The sequence below is a fragment of the Haliotis rufescens genome, unplaced genomic scaffold (assembly GCF_023055435.1).
Source record: "Haliotis rufescens isolate VD_foot unplaced genomic scaffold, xgHalRufe1.0.p SCAF_3, whole genome shotgun sequence".
In the NCBI taxonomy this organism is placed as follows: Eukaryota; Metazoa; Mollusca; class Gastropoda; order Lepetellida; family Haliotidae; genus Haliotis; species Haliotis rufescens.
In genome coordinates this window covers 23,310,950-23,325,803 of record NW_025964001.1, presented here as the reverse complement: position 1 = coordinate 23,325,803, position 14,854 = coordinate 23,310,950, and the positions used below count along the sequence as shown (strand labels likewise).

Sequence of the window (14,854 nt, the reverse complement as noted above, 5' to 3'; positions counted from 1 at the left end):
CAACAAACAAACAATTTTGTACAAAGAAGCAGAAATCTGCCTCACGCACGTTACGCGTCCTTGTATTGTTGTTCAAGTTTTGTGATGTGGTTGATCTCATAATGTATGTATACTACTCAATACAATTGGATTTGTTTGTTTATTTGTTGTTAACGCAGCTCTCAAAAATATTCCAGCTATACGATGGTGGTCTGTAAATAATCGTGTCTGGACAAGACAATCCAGTGATTGATATCACGAGCATCGATCCACACTATTGGGATACGATGACATGTATCAACCAAGCCAGCAAGCCTGACCACCCGATCCCGTTAGTTGCCTTTTACAACATGCATAGTCACCTCTTAAAGCATCATTGATTGCTGAAGACCAATTCTAACACGGATCTTTACGGGTCCCACAATTGGAAGACAGATTCACTAGCCATATGGAAAAATAAAATTCTGTAACTTCTTTTGAGTAGTATATTTAAGTAGCATCTACATGATCAATAGCCTCCTTGCGGTAATCAGTCCTTGAGTGAGTGAGTGAGTGAGCTGGGTTTATTGCCTCTGTCCTTGAACTTTTGCTATGAACACCTGAGCATTGAGGTTTGTTTTGATGAAATCGTATTTGAAACTCATCATCAAATTGCATATGACTGAACTTTATTCACAACCAAATCTTTTATCGCTCTTTCTTTGGACTGTTCCATGAGCAATACCTTCAGATCCATAATAAAGATAAACACTAAACCACAACCATATCTATGGAACAGAAATTAGAAAAAGATGAAGACAGATAGGAGTCAATCTGACAAAATGATCCTTCCGATGCATCTTTTAAAAACAAAAAGTAGAAATTACGGATTTATGAAAATTGGACTCCTGGCAAAAAAGAACTTTGTAGCCCACAAGCCAAGTCGACAGGAGCTTCTGATTTGTCCATGGTACTCATCCATGGCGAAATCTTCCAATTTACTTGTGGAAAACTGACGAATGGTTTATTGAGTACATCACCTTGAATCAATACGATCACATGCTCACCCCACCATGTAAATGGGTGGGATTTCAATGCCAGGCGATATTCATCAAATTTGTCGACTTATGCAATCATGTTGATAAATGGTCTGAAGTGACATTACATTTGCACATATCGGACAATCCCACACAGGCCAGCTATATCGCTGATTGGATTCTAAATGTGGGAACACTGGGCTGTGGGTAAAACCTGGGAAGGGGTTCGTATAACGAGATTGCTTTATACATTTTACAGAGAAATATCCTGATTCGGGGGGGGTTTCTGTCAGCAGAGGATCCCCCTGGGTAATACATGTTATCATATGTGAGTGATTTGTGGTTTCTACTTGATTGAGGTAGGATTTGTAACATGTGAGGATTTCCCTTTTTAGCAGTTTCAATATTGTGATGAAACCTCTCTCAGCCCTCCACTCTTCAGTAACCCATGCTTATTGTAAGAGGCGACTAACAGAATCAGGTGGTCAGGCTTGCTGACTTGGTTGATGCATGTCATCGTATCCCAATTGCGTGGATCGATGCTCATGATGTCAATCACTGGATTGTCTGTTCCAGATTCAATTATTTACAGACTGCCATCACATTGCTGGAAAATTGCTGAGTGCGGCGTTAAACAACAAACAAACAAAACCAGCGGTCCAGTCCTCGCTTGAATAGGGATTCCAGGGAGACTCTTCAGTTTGAAAATCCCCTTCATTGCCTTATCCTAAAATTCAGCTGGACTTTCTGGAGTGATTGTGAAATAAATATTGTTCCATAATATGCTACTTAAAGCAATGACGTTAAAGAACACCTGATTCTTTCATAAGGCTGTACAGTTAACATTAACATGACAGATTAACTATTGTTATATGAAAGAATCGTGTGTTCTTTAACTTCTTTTGAGTAGTATATATTCTTAACTGGCTGTTGTTTGAGGGGAGATGACTTTGTGTTGATTGTGCTGTTTTGTTTTTTCTCTGAAGAAATGCCTTTTTTCAAGATTGTTTTCACTTTTTTTTTTTCTTTCATATAAATAGATTGTGATTAATAAATAGAACCAGGAAAAGAAATGTGTGAAAGTCAGCACTCCAAAGCTGTACAGTGGCAAGTAATATACAAAGCTGAATAAGAAAATTGTCAAAAATAATTTCAACTTTCTAAAACAACATGAACAATTCCTTCAGAATGGATAAGTCAATTTAGCCTCTAGACAGCCCCAGTATTAGGTGTAACATTCAAATGTTTAACGTTCAAACAAAGTAACGGCTCCTTTACCCAGTAAGAACCATCAGTTATGGTGGTAGCCCGACTGCTGACAGCAATACCTTGTTACCGTGCAACCAACAGTGCCCATCACCAAGAAACGCTGCCAAGCACAATCAACTCAGTCTGCTCCATACTCTTCCACCACTTCTGTAGGTATACTCCTCTGTAGTGAAATAACTTATTGCTATTGTAACCTGATGCCAGTCTCTCATGGTAGTCCCCCTCACCTCTAGTCATCTCCCCCTTCTACTAGTTTCATCAGCTTTTTCTCAGCCATTCCCTTCTTCTCTCCTTCTCCCTCCTTCCTTTTCTTCATTTTCTTCTTCTCTCCTCATTCTCTTTTCCTTTCCTTTTTCTTCTTCCTTTACAGCTTCCTCTCCCTTAATTCCTGTCTCCCTCTTCCTCTCTCCCTCATTTTCTTCTTCTCCTTTCCCTCTAACCCCCTCACTCATTCTATTCCATTTTCTGTTCCTCATTTTCTTATTCATCCCCTCTCCCTCAAGTTTTCTCTCTCTCTCTTTCTCTTCCTCTCTTCAAATCTCTCTCTCGTCATTTCTCTTTCATTTTCTTCCTCTTTTTTTCTTTTCTCCTCATTTTCTTTTCCTTTCCTTTTTCTTCATCTCTCCCTCATTTTCCTCTTACTCCTTCCCTCTTTCTCCCTCACTCATTCTATTCCATTCTATTCCCTCTCTCTCTCCTTTTTCTTCTTCTACTCTCCCTCTTCCCTACTTTGTCTTCTTCAAACTTTTTCCATCTCTCACACTCTTCCCTTCTCTTCTTACTCTCTTGTTCATTCTCTCATACCATTCTCTCTATCTTCCTCTCCCTCATTTTCTTCCTCTTCCTCTCTCCCTCTTACTGTCTGCTTCTTTCTTTTTCTCTTCCTTTCTTCAAATCTCTCTCTCTTCTTCTTCATTCTCTTCTCTGTCTCTGTGCCCCTTTTACACTTCCTTCCTTTCTCTCCCCCTCTCTTCCCCTCTCTTCCCCTCTCTCCCCTCTCTCCCCCCTCCCCTCATTTTCATACATGCTAGTACAATGCATACAGATCTTCAGCCGTTATCATCATTGCCATAGAAACGTGATGCTAGCCCCACAAGGGTCACGGCTCCTCCTCCTCCTCCCCCTCCCGTGTAGCCCCTCCCGTGCGTGCATGCACCCAGGTATTATAAAGATCCTCCCAGTTATCAAGAAAGCAGTAGACTAGAAGCCTCTACTCACACCAGACACCTCTTTGAGGTATGGAGCTCTCGGGGAAGGAGTTTTTGTCTTGTTTTGATGGAGTCATGCTAAGCAGTGTGTAGAAGACCACTTGTTGCTGTTGGAACTATTTCCAGGCAACTCAGAATCGGTGAGTCTATTTCTATCCATGCTGTTGCCAGTGTGGGAAACTGGCCACATTCTCTTCTTTTCTTGCTGCGGTAGAATGACAAGGCGATTAATTTCCAATTCGTGACTAATATTTTCATACGGGCAATTTGACTTTTCTAGCAGGAAGGGATATTTATGACCATGTTTTGAAGGTTTTCTTGTCAGATCATTAGTAGGACGAGGTTGTGACTTAGCAAATTAGCCTTGTTTTCATAACCAGGAGAACTGCTTCTTTGTCTTGTTTCAGAAGGAAAATAACAAATCAAACAAACTCTCCAATATGTTATTGAATTCTTTAAGTTTACACCATTTATCAACAGTTTGGTGTGAGGAAAAATCTAAATCTATATTCCAACAAACTTTAAAAGTTAATCTAATAAGTTTTACAAAACTACATCCTATACTGTCACATTAACATCATTTTAATGTCAACCCCAAAGTCGTTTAGGCAATATTTTATTGATATCTGCTAATAGTCTCTTTATCGGAAGCATAATTTCTTAATCTGAAAGATATGAAGATGTTAATTGGTTGCAGATAAATAGGATCGTGAGAATTTACCATTATTTGTCATGAAAGTCCCATCTTTATTAGTCCAATTTATCTTGCAATGTGAAGAAAATCCCCTGATAGTGATAATTTATTCATAATGTACCAGATATCACTGATTAGCACAGTCAAGCCATTTGCAAATCACCCGTCTCAGCTAATCATGGAGATGTAATCATAATGCACCAAAGGAAGTTATCATGCATCAGTTGCGCTTTAGTTCTATTTAGCGTAAAGCAATAGATACAAGCCTCAGTCTGATCTTGAACCAGGAAGTGAGTGTTTAGTGTAAATACGATATGATAAGTTGCAGGAAAATAGACTTGATAACTGGGCATGTGGATTAACCATGCCTCCTGGAACACATGCCACATGCCAATTTCATGTCATTAGCACAGATGAAATTAACATCAGAATTACCTGCTTAGTGTCATATCCAGATGAACCATTCTTAACGACATCAAACAGGGATGTATTTCAGTCTAAACATCGTGTGAAATTATCTGCAAATATATATTTAAGAGAGCATATTTCCTTGCAAAATTTGAATTCAGACAGCTGGGTTTGTGATTCAGCTGGTTGTTCAATTAAATTTTATAAGTTTTTGGAGTTAAGTATTCTAGCCGAGTCTTAGTTCCACGTGTGGCCAGTCATTAATCATTGTAGAAAACGGTTCTTGGCGGAGCCATCATTATGTGAATAGTGCGATCAGAATGAATATGCATTTTGTACAGTTTAACAGACAGCTTCCTAGAGTTTCACATGTTAAGATCGTGTACGTTTTTTTAATTTGTTATTGGTTTTAATGAAAACAAAATCTCTGCTGCAGGAAGTACGCTCGGCTGTGTGTTTTGTTTACGTGTCCACATTAATGATGGATACCGTTATGTACCGAGTGTCACTGATTTATGTCATTAACAATCAATCTTAATTAGCCTCGTTACATAAAAAAGTCATCCAAAAACCTCCAGCATCTGTCACTCCTTACTGCTGTCTGCCGCAATTAATCTTGCACTGTCATCACCATATTCAATTATTTTTCCTCCAATATCTCAGGACAAGGGAGGTAACCAGGGCCAGTTTCTTTGCACTTTTAGACTGTCCTTGCACTGTCAGCACCATATTCAATTATTTTTCGTCCGATATCTCAAGACAAGGGAGGTAACCAGGGCCAGTTTCTTTGCACTTTTAGACTGTCCTTGCACTGTCAGCACCATATTCAATTATTTTTCCTCCGATATCTCAAGACAAGGGAGGTAACCAGGGCCAGTTTCTTTGCACTTGGACTGTCCTAACTGCCATAAGGTCTGTGTGGTAGCCAAGTTATTAAAGTGTTTGCTCATAACAACACAGACCCAGTTTAATGCCACACGTGGGTAAAGTGTGTGAATTTCCACCATGATACGGGTGGAGGTGAGGTGAAATGAGGTCTGACGTCACGTTCAAGATTATTGCTCTTTTATATTGACGTGCATACACATTTGTGTGTGTGTGAGTGTGACTGCCTGTACTAATGCTGATTTCATAGTGTTAGTCTACTGAGATACCATGCCGCAGTTTAACAAAAATACCCCACTCAAACACAGTATACTGACTCCGAGCTGACCAGTCCTTGTTTTAGCCCCTTCATGCCGAGCACCAGACAGGGTAACAACAAGTACCGTCTTTAAATATCTTTTTGTATGACGCGGACGGGGATTGAACCACCGACCATCTGCTCCCTCTAGGCAGACACTCTATCCACTAGACCATGGAATAAGAGCAGTAAATCCCAACATGCAGCATCTCTCATGACTCAAACATCATAATAGAAATTATTTTGTACAAAATGCCCCGAAGGGACATGGTATTAACATCACAAAAGTATTTTAAATTTGGCACATAATAATAGCGTATATTGATGCAATGATTGATTGACAATTCGTGATCCTGGTACCCATTAAAATAGCATGAAACACTAGGCACAGATGATGAATGTTACTGTTGTAACTGAAATACTTTAACATAAACTATGGATGGTAGTTGCATGTAACCGTTTCTCTATGTGCGAGCAGGCTTTAATACTTTATATCAGTAAGACGGCATGAAACACTAGGCACACATGATACATATTATATCTGTCCAAGCGGAACAAGTAATCTGGTTTGAGGATTTGTCAGCATGTATGGCATGTGTAGCTTATCTCCTTGTCTGACCACATGTAGATGAAGTTTTACTGCCTGAAGGGTGTAATTGCTGAATGGTTATTGCCCTGCCTGTTAGCCTGGCCTGTTTTGATAGAGGCAAGAGATAGCCGGTAATGAGCCCGTCTGGGAATGCCAGGTCAGTTTTTTATGGCCAATGGTCAGTTTGGTGGTAATTGATGCTGAGATTTTTGGCCTGCTTGTTTTTGTTAATGGGAAACTATCATCTTCAGGGATAAACCTGTTGAGGTCTGAGTGTTCTGGATATGCCCTGGGTGCCATTGTACAAAGCGATCTGGTGTTAAGGTGATCGTAACTCCCATACCTTCACCTAGACTTACGACAGTCATGGCACTAAGGTTGTTCTGGATATGCCTTGGTTGCCGTTGTACAACATGTACAAAGGGATCTGGTGTTAAGGTGATTGTAACCCCCATACCTTTACCCAAACTTACGACAGGAGTAAAGGTTGTTCTGGATATGTCCTTGGTGCTGTTGTACAAGGCGATTTCATTCTAAGGTGATTGTAACGCCAATACCTTTACCCAGACTTACGACAGGCGTAGTGCTGAGGTTGTTCTAGATATGCCCTGGGTGCCGTTGTACAAAGCGATTTAGTGATAAGGTGATCGTAACGCCAATACCTTTACCCAGACTTACGACTGGTGTAGTGCTAAGGTTGTTCTGGATATGCCCTGCGTGCTGTTATACAAAGCAATTTAGTGCTAAGGCGATCGTAATGCCAATACCTTTACATAGACTTACGACAGGCGTAGTGCTGAGATTGTTCTAGATATGCCCTTAGTGCCATTGTACAAAGCGATTTAGTGCTAAGGTGATCGTAATGCCAATACCTTTACCTAGACTTACAACAGGCATAGTGCTAAGGTTGTTCTGGATTGCCCTGCATGCCGTTGTACAAAGCGATTTAGTGCTAAGGCGATCGTAACGATGTAAAGGCAAGGACAGAATGAGATTGACTGTGTTGGATTTGGAAATGGAATTACTACCTTCTGCACTGTTGTCATGTAGAACTAGAATTTGGTAATACTGAAAGGGCCCCAAACTATTTACTTCCACTGAAGTAATTTGGATAAAATTTCACCCTGTGGGACATCTCTGGCAGAATATGACCCCTGTACCCCATGTATATCAAAAGAGCCGAGTAATATGGATTGGGTGGTCGCAGTGTGTGATCTGGTTGATTGTATGTCTTTGTACCCTGACGATGTGGATTGTTGCTCGTGTTATCAATCACTGGTTTTCCTGCCACAGACTTGATTCCTTACAGATGGCTATGACACAGCTGGAGTTTGCTGATTGAAACAACATGCACTCAACATGCTGTAGACTTGGGACAGCATCTTATTGTGGTAGTAAAGAGGCAATAGTCTCTGGCAAATTAGAAATCCGAGCAAATTTGATTCAAGTCATTTGAAAAACACTTTGTCTGCCAACCCTAATTTTATGATGTACATCAATCGTGCTGTAAATAAATACCCGAATTACTTATCGACAGTTTCACACATTCCACTCATTACATGTCTGTGTGAGATTCAGTGGCTGGACAGGATCAATGATGGTCAACATGACCGAAAGGTCCAGCTTGGAATGCATGCCATTACAGTCAATGTAAAAATTCAGTCAATTCGAAAAATAGATGAAAATGATTTAATAAATAACTAAAACAGTATCATAAACTGTGGATTACATACTCCTCTTTGCCTAAGTTGACACAAATACAAGGTAAATCCAGTAACAGGGGTAAGACTCATTGTGAAAGTGCAAAACACAAGACAGATCTAAGCTCAGTATTAATATCTAATTGCTGGCTGTGGTTTAATACCAATAGAATCAGTCTGTCATAAAATTACATACACTAATTAGACACAATGAAGAAATTAATATTGTAACTGAAAATAGATATTGATTAAATTTTGACATTGACTGTACCATATGCACTATTTATCATGAGACCTATAGGTTTGAAGTTTGAATGTATCTGATATCTGACATTGAAAAGAGGGACATGCTCACATTTCTAGAATATCACCAGCATTATTTGGGATTGCAGTCATGGAATACTTTCCATTGTTTCTATATCTAGCAGTGCTTGTTTAACTCTCCCCTCCTAAACTTTCAATGCCATCAATACTGACAGAGATAGATTCTTGTAGTTGTATCACTCAGCAGATACTACGAATCATTACAAGAGGAGCCTAGGCCGTTATCAGTGTTTTTCACCGGAGAATATTCTGGTATCTCCATCGCTCTGTGACTGTCAGGAATCCCAAGGCTGGCATCCAGTCTTAGGCACCATTGCTGTCCATGTGTTCCTCTTTGAACTCGGCAAGATAGCCAAATCGTGAATTGCATCATATCCCGCACCACCAAAAAATACTTCTTGTGTAATTAAGGAATCTGAGCGTGGCCAGAATGGGGGCTGGAGAAATTGGCCACAATCACCACTGACATAAGGCAGCTGTTGCTACCGATAAGGCCGAGTTGTTACTGACGCCTCTTATAACATGCCGGCTTCCAGCCAAGGAACACACGCAGCCAGCTTAACTCAATTTGTAACACTATGATTAGATTAACAGCCCCTAAAAGCCTTGATTAAGCACAGCTAATACAGATTATATTGAAAAAAATGCAAGAGGGGTTCTTTTTTTAAACTATTTTTTTAATAGTGTAAGTAAAGATGTGTAGACATGTTGAGACGGCTGGTGGTTGATGCGTGTGTAGGTGGGTAGGCAGGTGGTTGGTGTGTGGGTGGGTGGGTAGGCTGGTGGTTGGTGTGTGGGTGGGTAGGCTTGTGGTTGGTGTGTCTGGGTGGGTAGGCTTGTGGTTTGTGTGTGTAGGTGGGTAGGCTGGTGGTTGGTATGTCTGGGTGGGTAGGCTGGTGGTTGATGTGTGGGTGGGTAGGCTTGTGGTTTGTGTGTGTAGGTGGGTAGGCTGGTGGGTGGTGTGTGGGTGGGTAGGCTGATGATTGGTGTGTGGGTGGGTAGGCTGGTGGTTGGCGTGTGTGTTGGTGGGTAGGCTGGTGACTGGTGTGTGGGTGGTGTGTGGGTGGGTAGGCTGGTGGTTGGTGTGTGGGTGGGTAGGCTGGTGGTTGGTGTGTCTGGGTGGGTAGGCTGGTGGTTGGTGTGTGTGTGGGTGGGTGGGTAGGCTGGTGGCTGGTGGCTGGTGTGTGGGTACGTAGGCAGGTGGTTGGTGTGTGGGTGGGTAGGCTGGTGGTTGGTGTGTGTGTGTGTGGGTGGGTAGGCTGGTGGCTGGTGTGTGGGTGGGTAGGCTGGTGGTTGGTGTGTGGGTGGGTAGGCTGGTGGCTGGTGTGTGGGTGACGTGAGGGTCGGTAGGCTGGTGTGTGGTGTGTGGGTCGGTAGGCTGGTGGTTGGTGTGTGGGTGACGTGAGGGTCGGTAGGCTGGTGAGTGTGTCTGGGTCGGTAGGCTGGTGGTTGATGTGTAGGTGGGTAGGCTGGTGGCTGGTGTGTGGGTGGTGTGTGGGTCGGTAGGCTGGTGGGTGGTGTGTGGGTGGGTAGGCTGGTGGTTGATGTGTGGGTACGTAGGCAGGTGGTTGGTATGTGGGTGCGTAGGCTGGTGGTTGGTGTGTAGGTGGGTAGGCTGGTGGCTGGTGTGTGGGTGGTGTGTGGGTACGTAGGCAGGTGGTTGGTGTGTGGGTCGGTAGGCTGGTGGTTGGTGTGTGGGTGGGTAGGCTGGTGGTTGGTGTGTGGGTAGTGTGTGGGTCGGTAGGCAGGTGGTTGGTGTGTGGGTGGGTAGGCTGGTGGTTGGTGTGTGGGTGGTGTGTGGGTCGGTAGGCAGGTGGTTGGTGTGTGGGTCGGTAGGCTGGTGGTTGATGTGTGGGTACGTAGGCAGGTGGTTGGTATGTGGGTGCGTAGGCTGGTGGTTGATGAGGGGAAGGGTGAAGGTGAAGGGTCGAAGGGTCGAAGGGCAGTGAGTGGAGGCTTGAAGGTGATGAATGGAGGGTTTCAGTGCTGGCTAGTGTGGAGATGGACATTATGTTGTTACTAGTTGATAGGATGGCAGGATAGGGTGGGATGTAGGCAGGGGGTGCATTGATGGACTTCTGCTTGGCAGAAAAAATGATAATCAGATGACAGACTGTAGTCTGGTGGATAATGTTAAAAAGGTGTCAGATAAATCATCCTGGTTTACAGACTACGTTTGGTAGATCATATCAGTTTAGGTTAGAAATTAAAAGTCCAGTAATCCTAGACTAGTGAAATTCAGGAAGGATGAGTTATATTTCCTTGTGGACTATCACTTTTACCATTACATAGCCACTCTGTAGTAGATCAATTTTATAGCCCAGTGAAATTAGAAATTAATTTCTTACCAGGTTAATGGATAGTTGGGACCATACTTGTTGGCAGATTCCTTAGTAAGTGGATTGTAAGTGATGGATAATTGTCTGACAGGCTGGTAGTCCCATAAGATTAATCAAATTAATCGTATCAAACATGCTCATTGAAATCCTTTCATGATTGAACATAATTTAATTCCATTTTTATTAAAAATATCATTTAAAAAAAAGTGACCTTTGAAAGTAGACCTAATCATGTCTTAAGTTGATTATACAAGTTTTGAAAAATGACTCCCTCAGTATGTCAAGCAAATTCGTTCTGAAAACAAGTCTCCTTGTTCTCTCAACAGTATAATCATTTTAGTAATGTTTCATTGCGATTCATTCATTCAGCATCAAATTTCATCCTCTTATGCGTTATTCTCTCAGTCCAGTCGTCCCTATGCTAATGCATCTAATTTAGGTCAGAGGGAATATGGGTAATAATTTACGCTATGCTGGCTTTATTATGAATGTTTGAGGAAATTACATAACCTTCTGCTGGTCCGGATCATGGCAGCGTTTGGTGGAAGCAGAGCTAATTTCTTTCTCAGCCAGGTAGGGGGAAAGTAATGAATTTTCAGGAAGTCGTCATCAAAATGTTTTGATCATTTAAACAAAGAGAGCCATTGCTGTGAGTGACAAGGCGAGATAAAGCACTGGAGTGGATATGTATGGCAGTTTGTCATGCATTGAATAATTGTCCTTGTGCTAATTGTATCTTACATACATGCTTGTGTAATGATTGTCATATGCATTTTGTGATAATTTGGATAATGTTTTTATAAAAATCATAGTTTGAAATATATTTTGTTTTGTAAGAATATTAGCCATGTATAGCGTATTAGCCATGTAAAGCGTCCATATTGTTACCACGGTGTTGCATTTGCAACAGATGTTTCATAGAAGTCATTCCTGTCGATATCAACACGTTTTATTCATAGGGTTATCTAGTGTAAGTCTGCATTAACTCTAGGCACAATTTGTTCTCAGTTGTTTGTAGATATGAAACATATTTCAATATTAGGTCACACGTAATTAATTGTTAGAGTTATAATCACAGTTTTTATAATGTGAGGCAGGAAGGTATTGATTTATTAAAAATTAATAAACTGTTCAAGGCATTTGTGGCCGTTATTTACTGTGGATGGATGGCATTCACTTGAAGCGTGAATGTTTTGTAGGACTTCATATATGATGTATGTCATCAAATTTGGATGTAAGGTGGGATGTTCCTGCTGAAGACAATCGATGAATCAAGTTACACTCTGTTTGTAGTGACTACAACATTCTGGCTACAGCATGCCATGTGACCAGGAGATCACACACACTGGTATTCTTACACAGGGCCTGACTACAATGTCCGGTTGAAGTTAGTGCGCTTCATTAAGTAGTTCGTGGGATATTAACCACAACAGTCGGTGGGCAGAAAGTCTAAGAATGAACCTATTATGGCTTTTGACACAGATTTCTTTCGATAATTTGTTTGCATTGCGACATTGTGACCTTTCCTTATATTAGCCAAAACTAGTATTTTTTGTCTACTTAAAGTTTACTTGATGGCCTTTTTATCTCGTAGAGACCCTAAACAAAATAGTCAGAAGTCCATTATACTTGTCAAGTCTAGATTTCTTCAGAGGATGATGAGACTATAGAGTTTGAGTGAACGAGTATGGTTTTATGCCGCTTTTAGCAATATTCCAGAAATATCACGACAGGGGACAGGGGACACCAGAAATGGGCTTCACACATTGTACCCATGTAGGGGATCGAACCCAGGTCTTCGGCGTGATGAGCAAATTCTTTAACCACTAGGCTACCCCACCGCCCCATGTTTGAGTGAAACATTACACTTATGTACTTTATGTGTAAACATGGGGAGTTGGAGTGGAATTGGTCTCCATGGTTGACTCGAGATATTTAGGCTGGCATTGCCTTGCCTGGCAACGGTTGTAGATATGACCTTCTGGAACATGTAGAATGTCATTTGTTCTGTGTGCTGACCCCACTGGGATTCCAGGGCTGCCTCAGGCTTGTCAATTAGATGATAAATGAGGATCGGATGGTCAAGATGCATGATCTGACTGATTGTTAGTCGACATGTTCATGTTGTCAACCGATGCCTCCCCATCGGATTATTTATTTCTCTATTTTTAACAAACAGTTCAAGGCATCTGTGGCCATTATTAACTGTTGGTGGATGGAATGCACATGAAACATGAATGTTTGGTAAGACTTCAAGTGTGATGTATTTCATCAAGTAAAGAAATAGGGAACAGACCACATAGGGATATCTTTGTGGGGACTTGGGGACAAAAAAAAAGTTCGGAAGTGGGGAGAGAGGTGTGAATGAAAATTCACTCACTCAGTTCTACCTGAGCTCATTGGGATGCTGGATTAGAATAGGCCTCCAGCAACCTATGCTTGTCGTAACAGGTGACTTAATGAATTGGGTGGTCAGGTTTAACAACTTGGTGGTTAGCTGTCATCGTACAGCAATGGAATGCATCATTGCTCACAATATTGATCACTGGATTTTCTGGTCCAGACTCGATTATAGAAAGGCTGCCATCCTATGGCTTGAATATTGCTGAGTGCAGCGTTAAACAGCAAACAAACAGTTCATCCTAGAATAAGGCTATGACAGGTCGTTGTACTGATATTATCGTACAGAGACGTGTAACTACTGTGAGAGTATGCTGCATTCCTGCAATTATGCTTACATTATCAGGGGATACAATATCTATATTGCACTGCCCCCATAGGAGCCTACATTTGATTGGATAGAGTGTATCATACAGCCAGTGCATGCAAGTAAATGACTCGTAATCACTTATCAAAGGGTGTTGGTTATCTAGTGCTGTGTGTGTTATGCTTGTGATTCTAACTGACCTTTAATTACACTGTTATTTATTTATTTTTATTTCCCCCCCAGTTATTTTATAAATGAAAATTTACCTTTCCCTTAATACAACATGTCTGTTCAGGAGAATTGCAACTACTGTTGACTGATATACTCCCAAGGGAGATTATTATTGTTGTTGTTGTTGTTGTTGTTATTATTATTATCTTTATTATTATCTTTATCATTATTCCTCTTTGATTAGTACCAAATTTCTGTGCAAACATGAAATACTATTATGTGGATAAATAATGATACTAGCTTTATTTTAAGACTCAAATGTTTTTTGTATAACCAGTATGTTTTTGTGTAACCAGTATCAGCTTTGAGGAGAATACATGTCATAAAAAATAGCTTTAACATTTGAACAACGCTATCAATGCATAAATCCAGCCGTGGATGAAACAGGTGTTGAAATAGAATATTGATTTATTGTGTAATGTGGCCTCAATGAAACAATTTACATGGGATGTTATTGACATAAGTTTCATCTCTAATCAATTATTTCACGTGCCGTAAAGCTAATTAAAGGCACATTATGAATGTTGTTTATCTGTGACAGAAACTGGGGGTTACATGTAGCAGTGAATCAATACCTGCACTCAGGTCTGGAGAGAACAGGGCAATGTAGGCTGTGTATCTTGTCCAAGAACCACACTTCAGGGCATGGTACAATGTACCATAGTATCACTCAGGTCTGGAGAGAACAGGGCAGTCTAACCATTGATTCTGTCCAAGAGCCACACTTCAGGATGTGGTACAATGTACCATAGTATCACTCAGGTCTGGAGAGAACAGGTCAGTCTAGCCTGTGTACTCTGTCCAAGAGCCACACTTCAGGATGTGGTACAATGTACCATAGTATCACTCAGGTCTGGAGAGAACAGGTCAGTCTAGCCTGTGTACTCTGTCCAAGAGCCACACTTCAGGATGTGGTACAATGTACCATAGTATCACTCAGGTCGAGAGAGAACAGGTCAGTCTAGCCATTGATTCTGTCCAAGAGCCACACTTCAGGATGTGGTACAATGTACCATAGTATGGCTCAGGTCGAGAGAGAACAGGTCAGTCTAGCCTGTGTATTCTGTCCAAGAGCCACACTTCAGGGCGTGGTACATGTACCATAGTATCACTCAGGTCAAGAGAGAACAGGTCAGTCTAGCCTGTGTATTCTGTCCAAGAGCCACACTTCAGGATGTGGTACATGTACCATAGTATCACTCAGGTC

The 14,854-nt window shown here is 41.4% G+C and overlaps 1 protein-coding gene across 4 annotated transcripts in view; it reads left to right on the top strand.

Annotated features, from left to right (window-relative positions):
* The window catches only part of LOC124146494 (pleckstrin homology domain-containing family H member 1-like), a 193,448-nt gene that overhangs the window by 108,388 nt on the left and 70,206 nt on the right, over window positions 1-14,854 (top strand). The window contains exon 1 of one of the 4 annotated variants that reach the window (XM_048403932.1): window positions 3,297-3,612. The exons of 2 other annotated variants lie outside the window; for them this stretch is intronic. Coding sequence is in view for 1 of the 2 variants with exons in the window: in XM_048403931.1 (XP_048259888.1) it covers window positions 11,238-11,282 (45 nt within the window). In the remaining variant the exon portion in view is untranslated. Of the gene's footprint in view, window positions 1-3,296; window positions 3,613-11,087; window positions 11,283-14,854 lie in introns of those variants that run through there. One more of the 4 variants, XM_048403931.1, reaches the window with a different exon arrangement.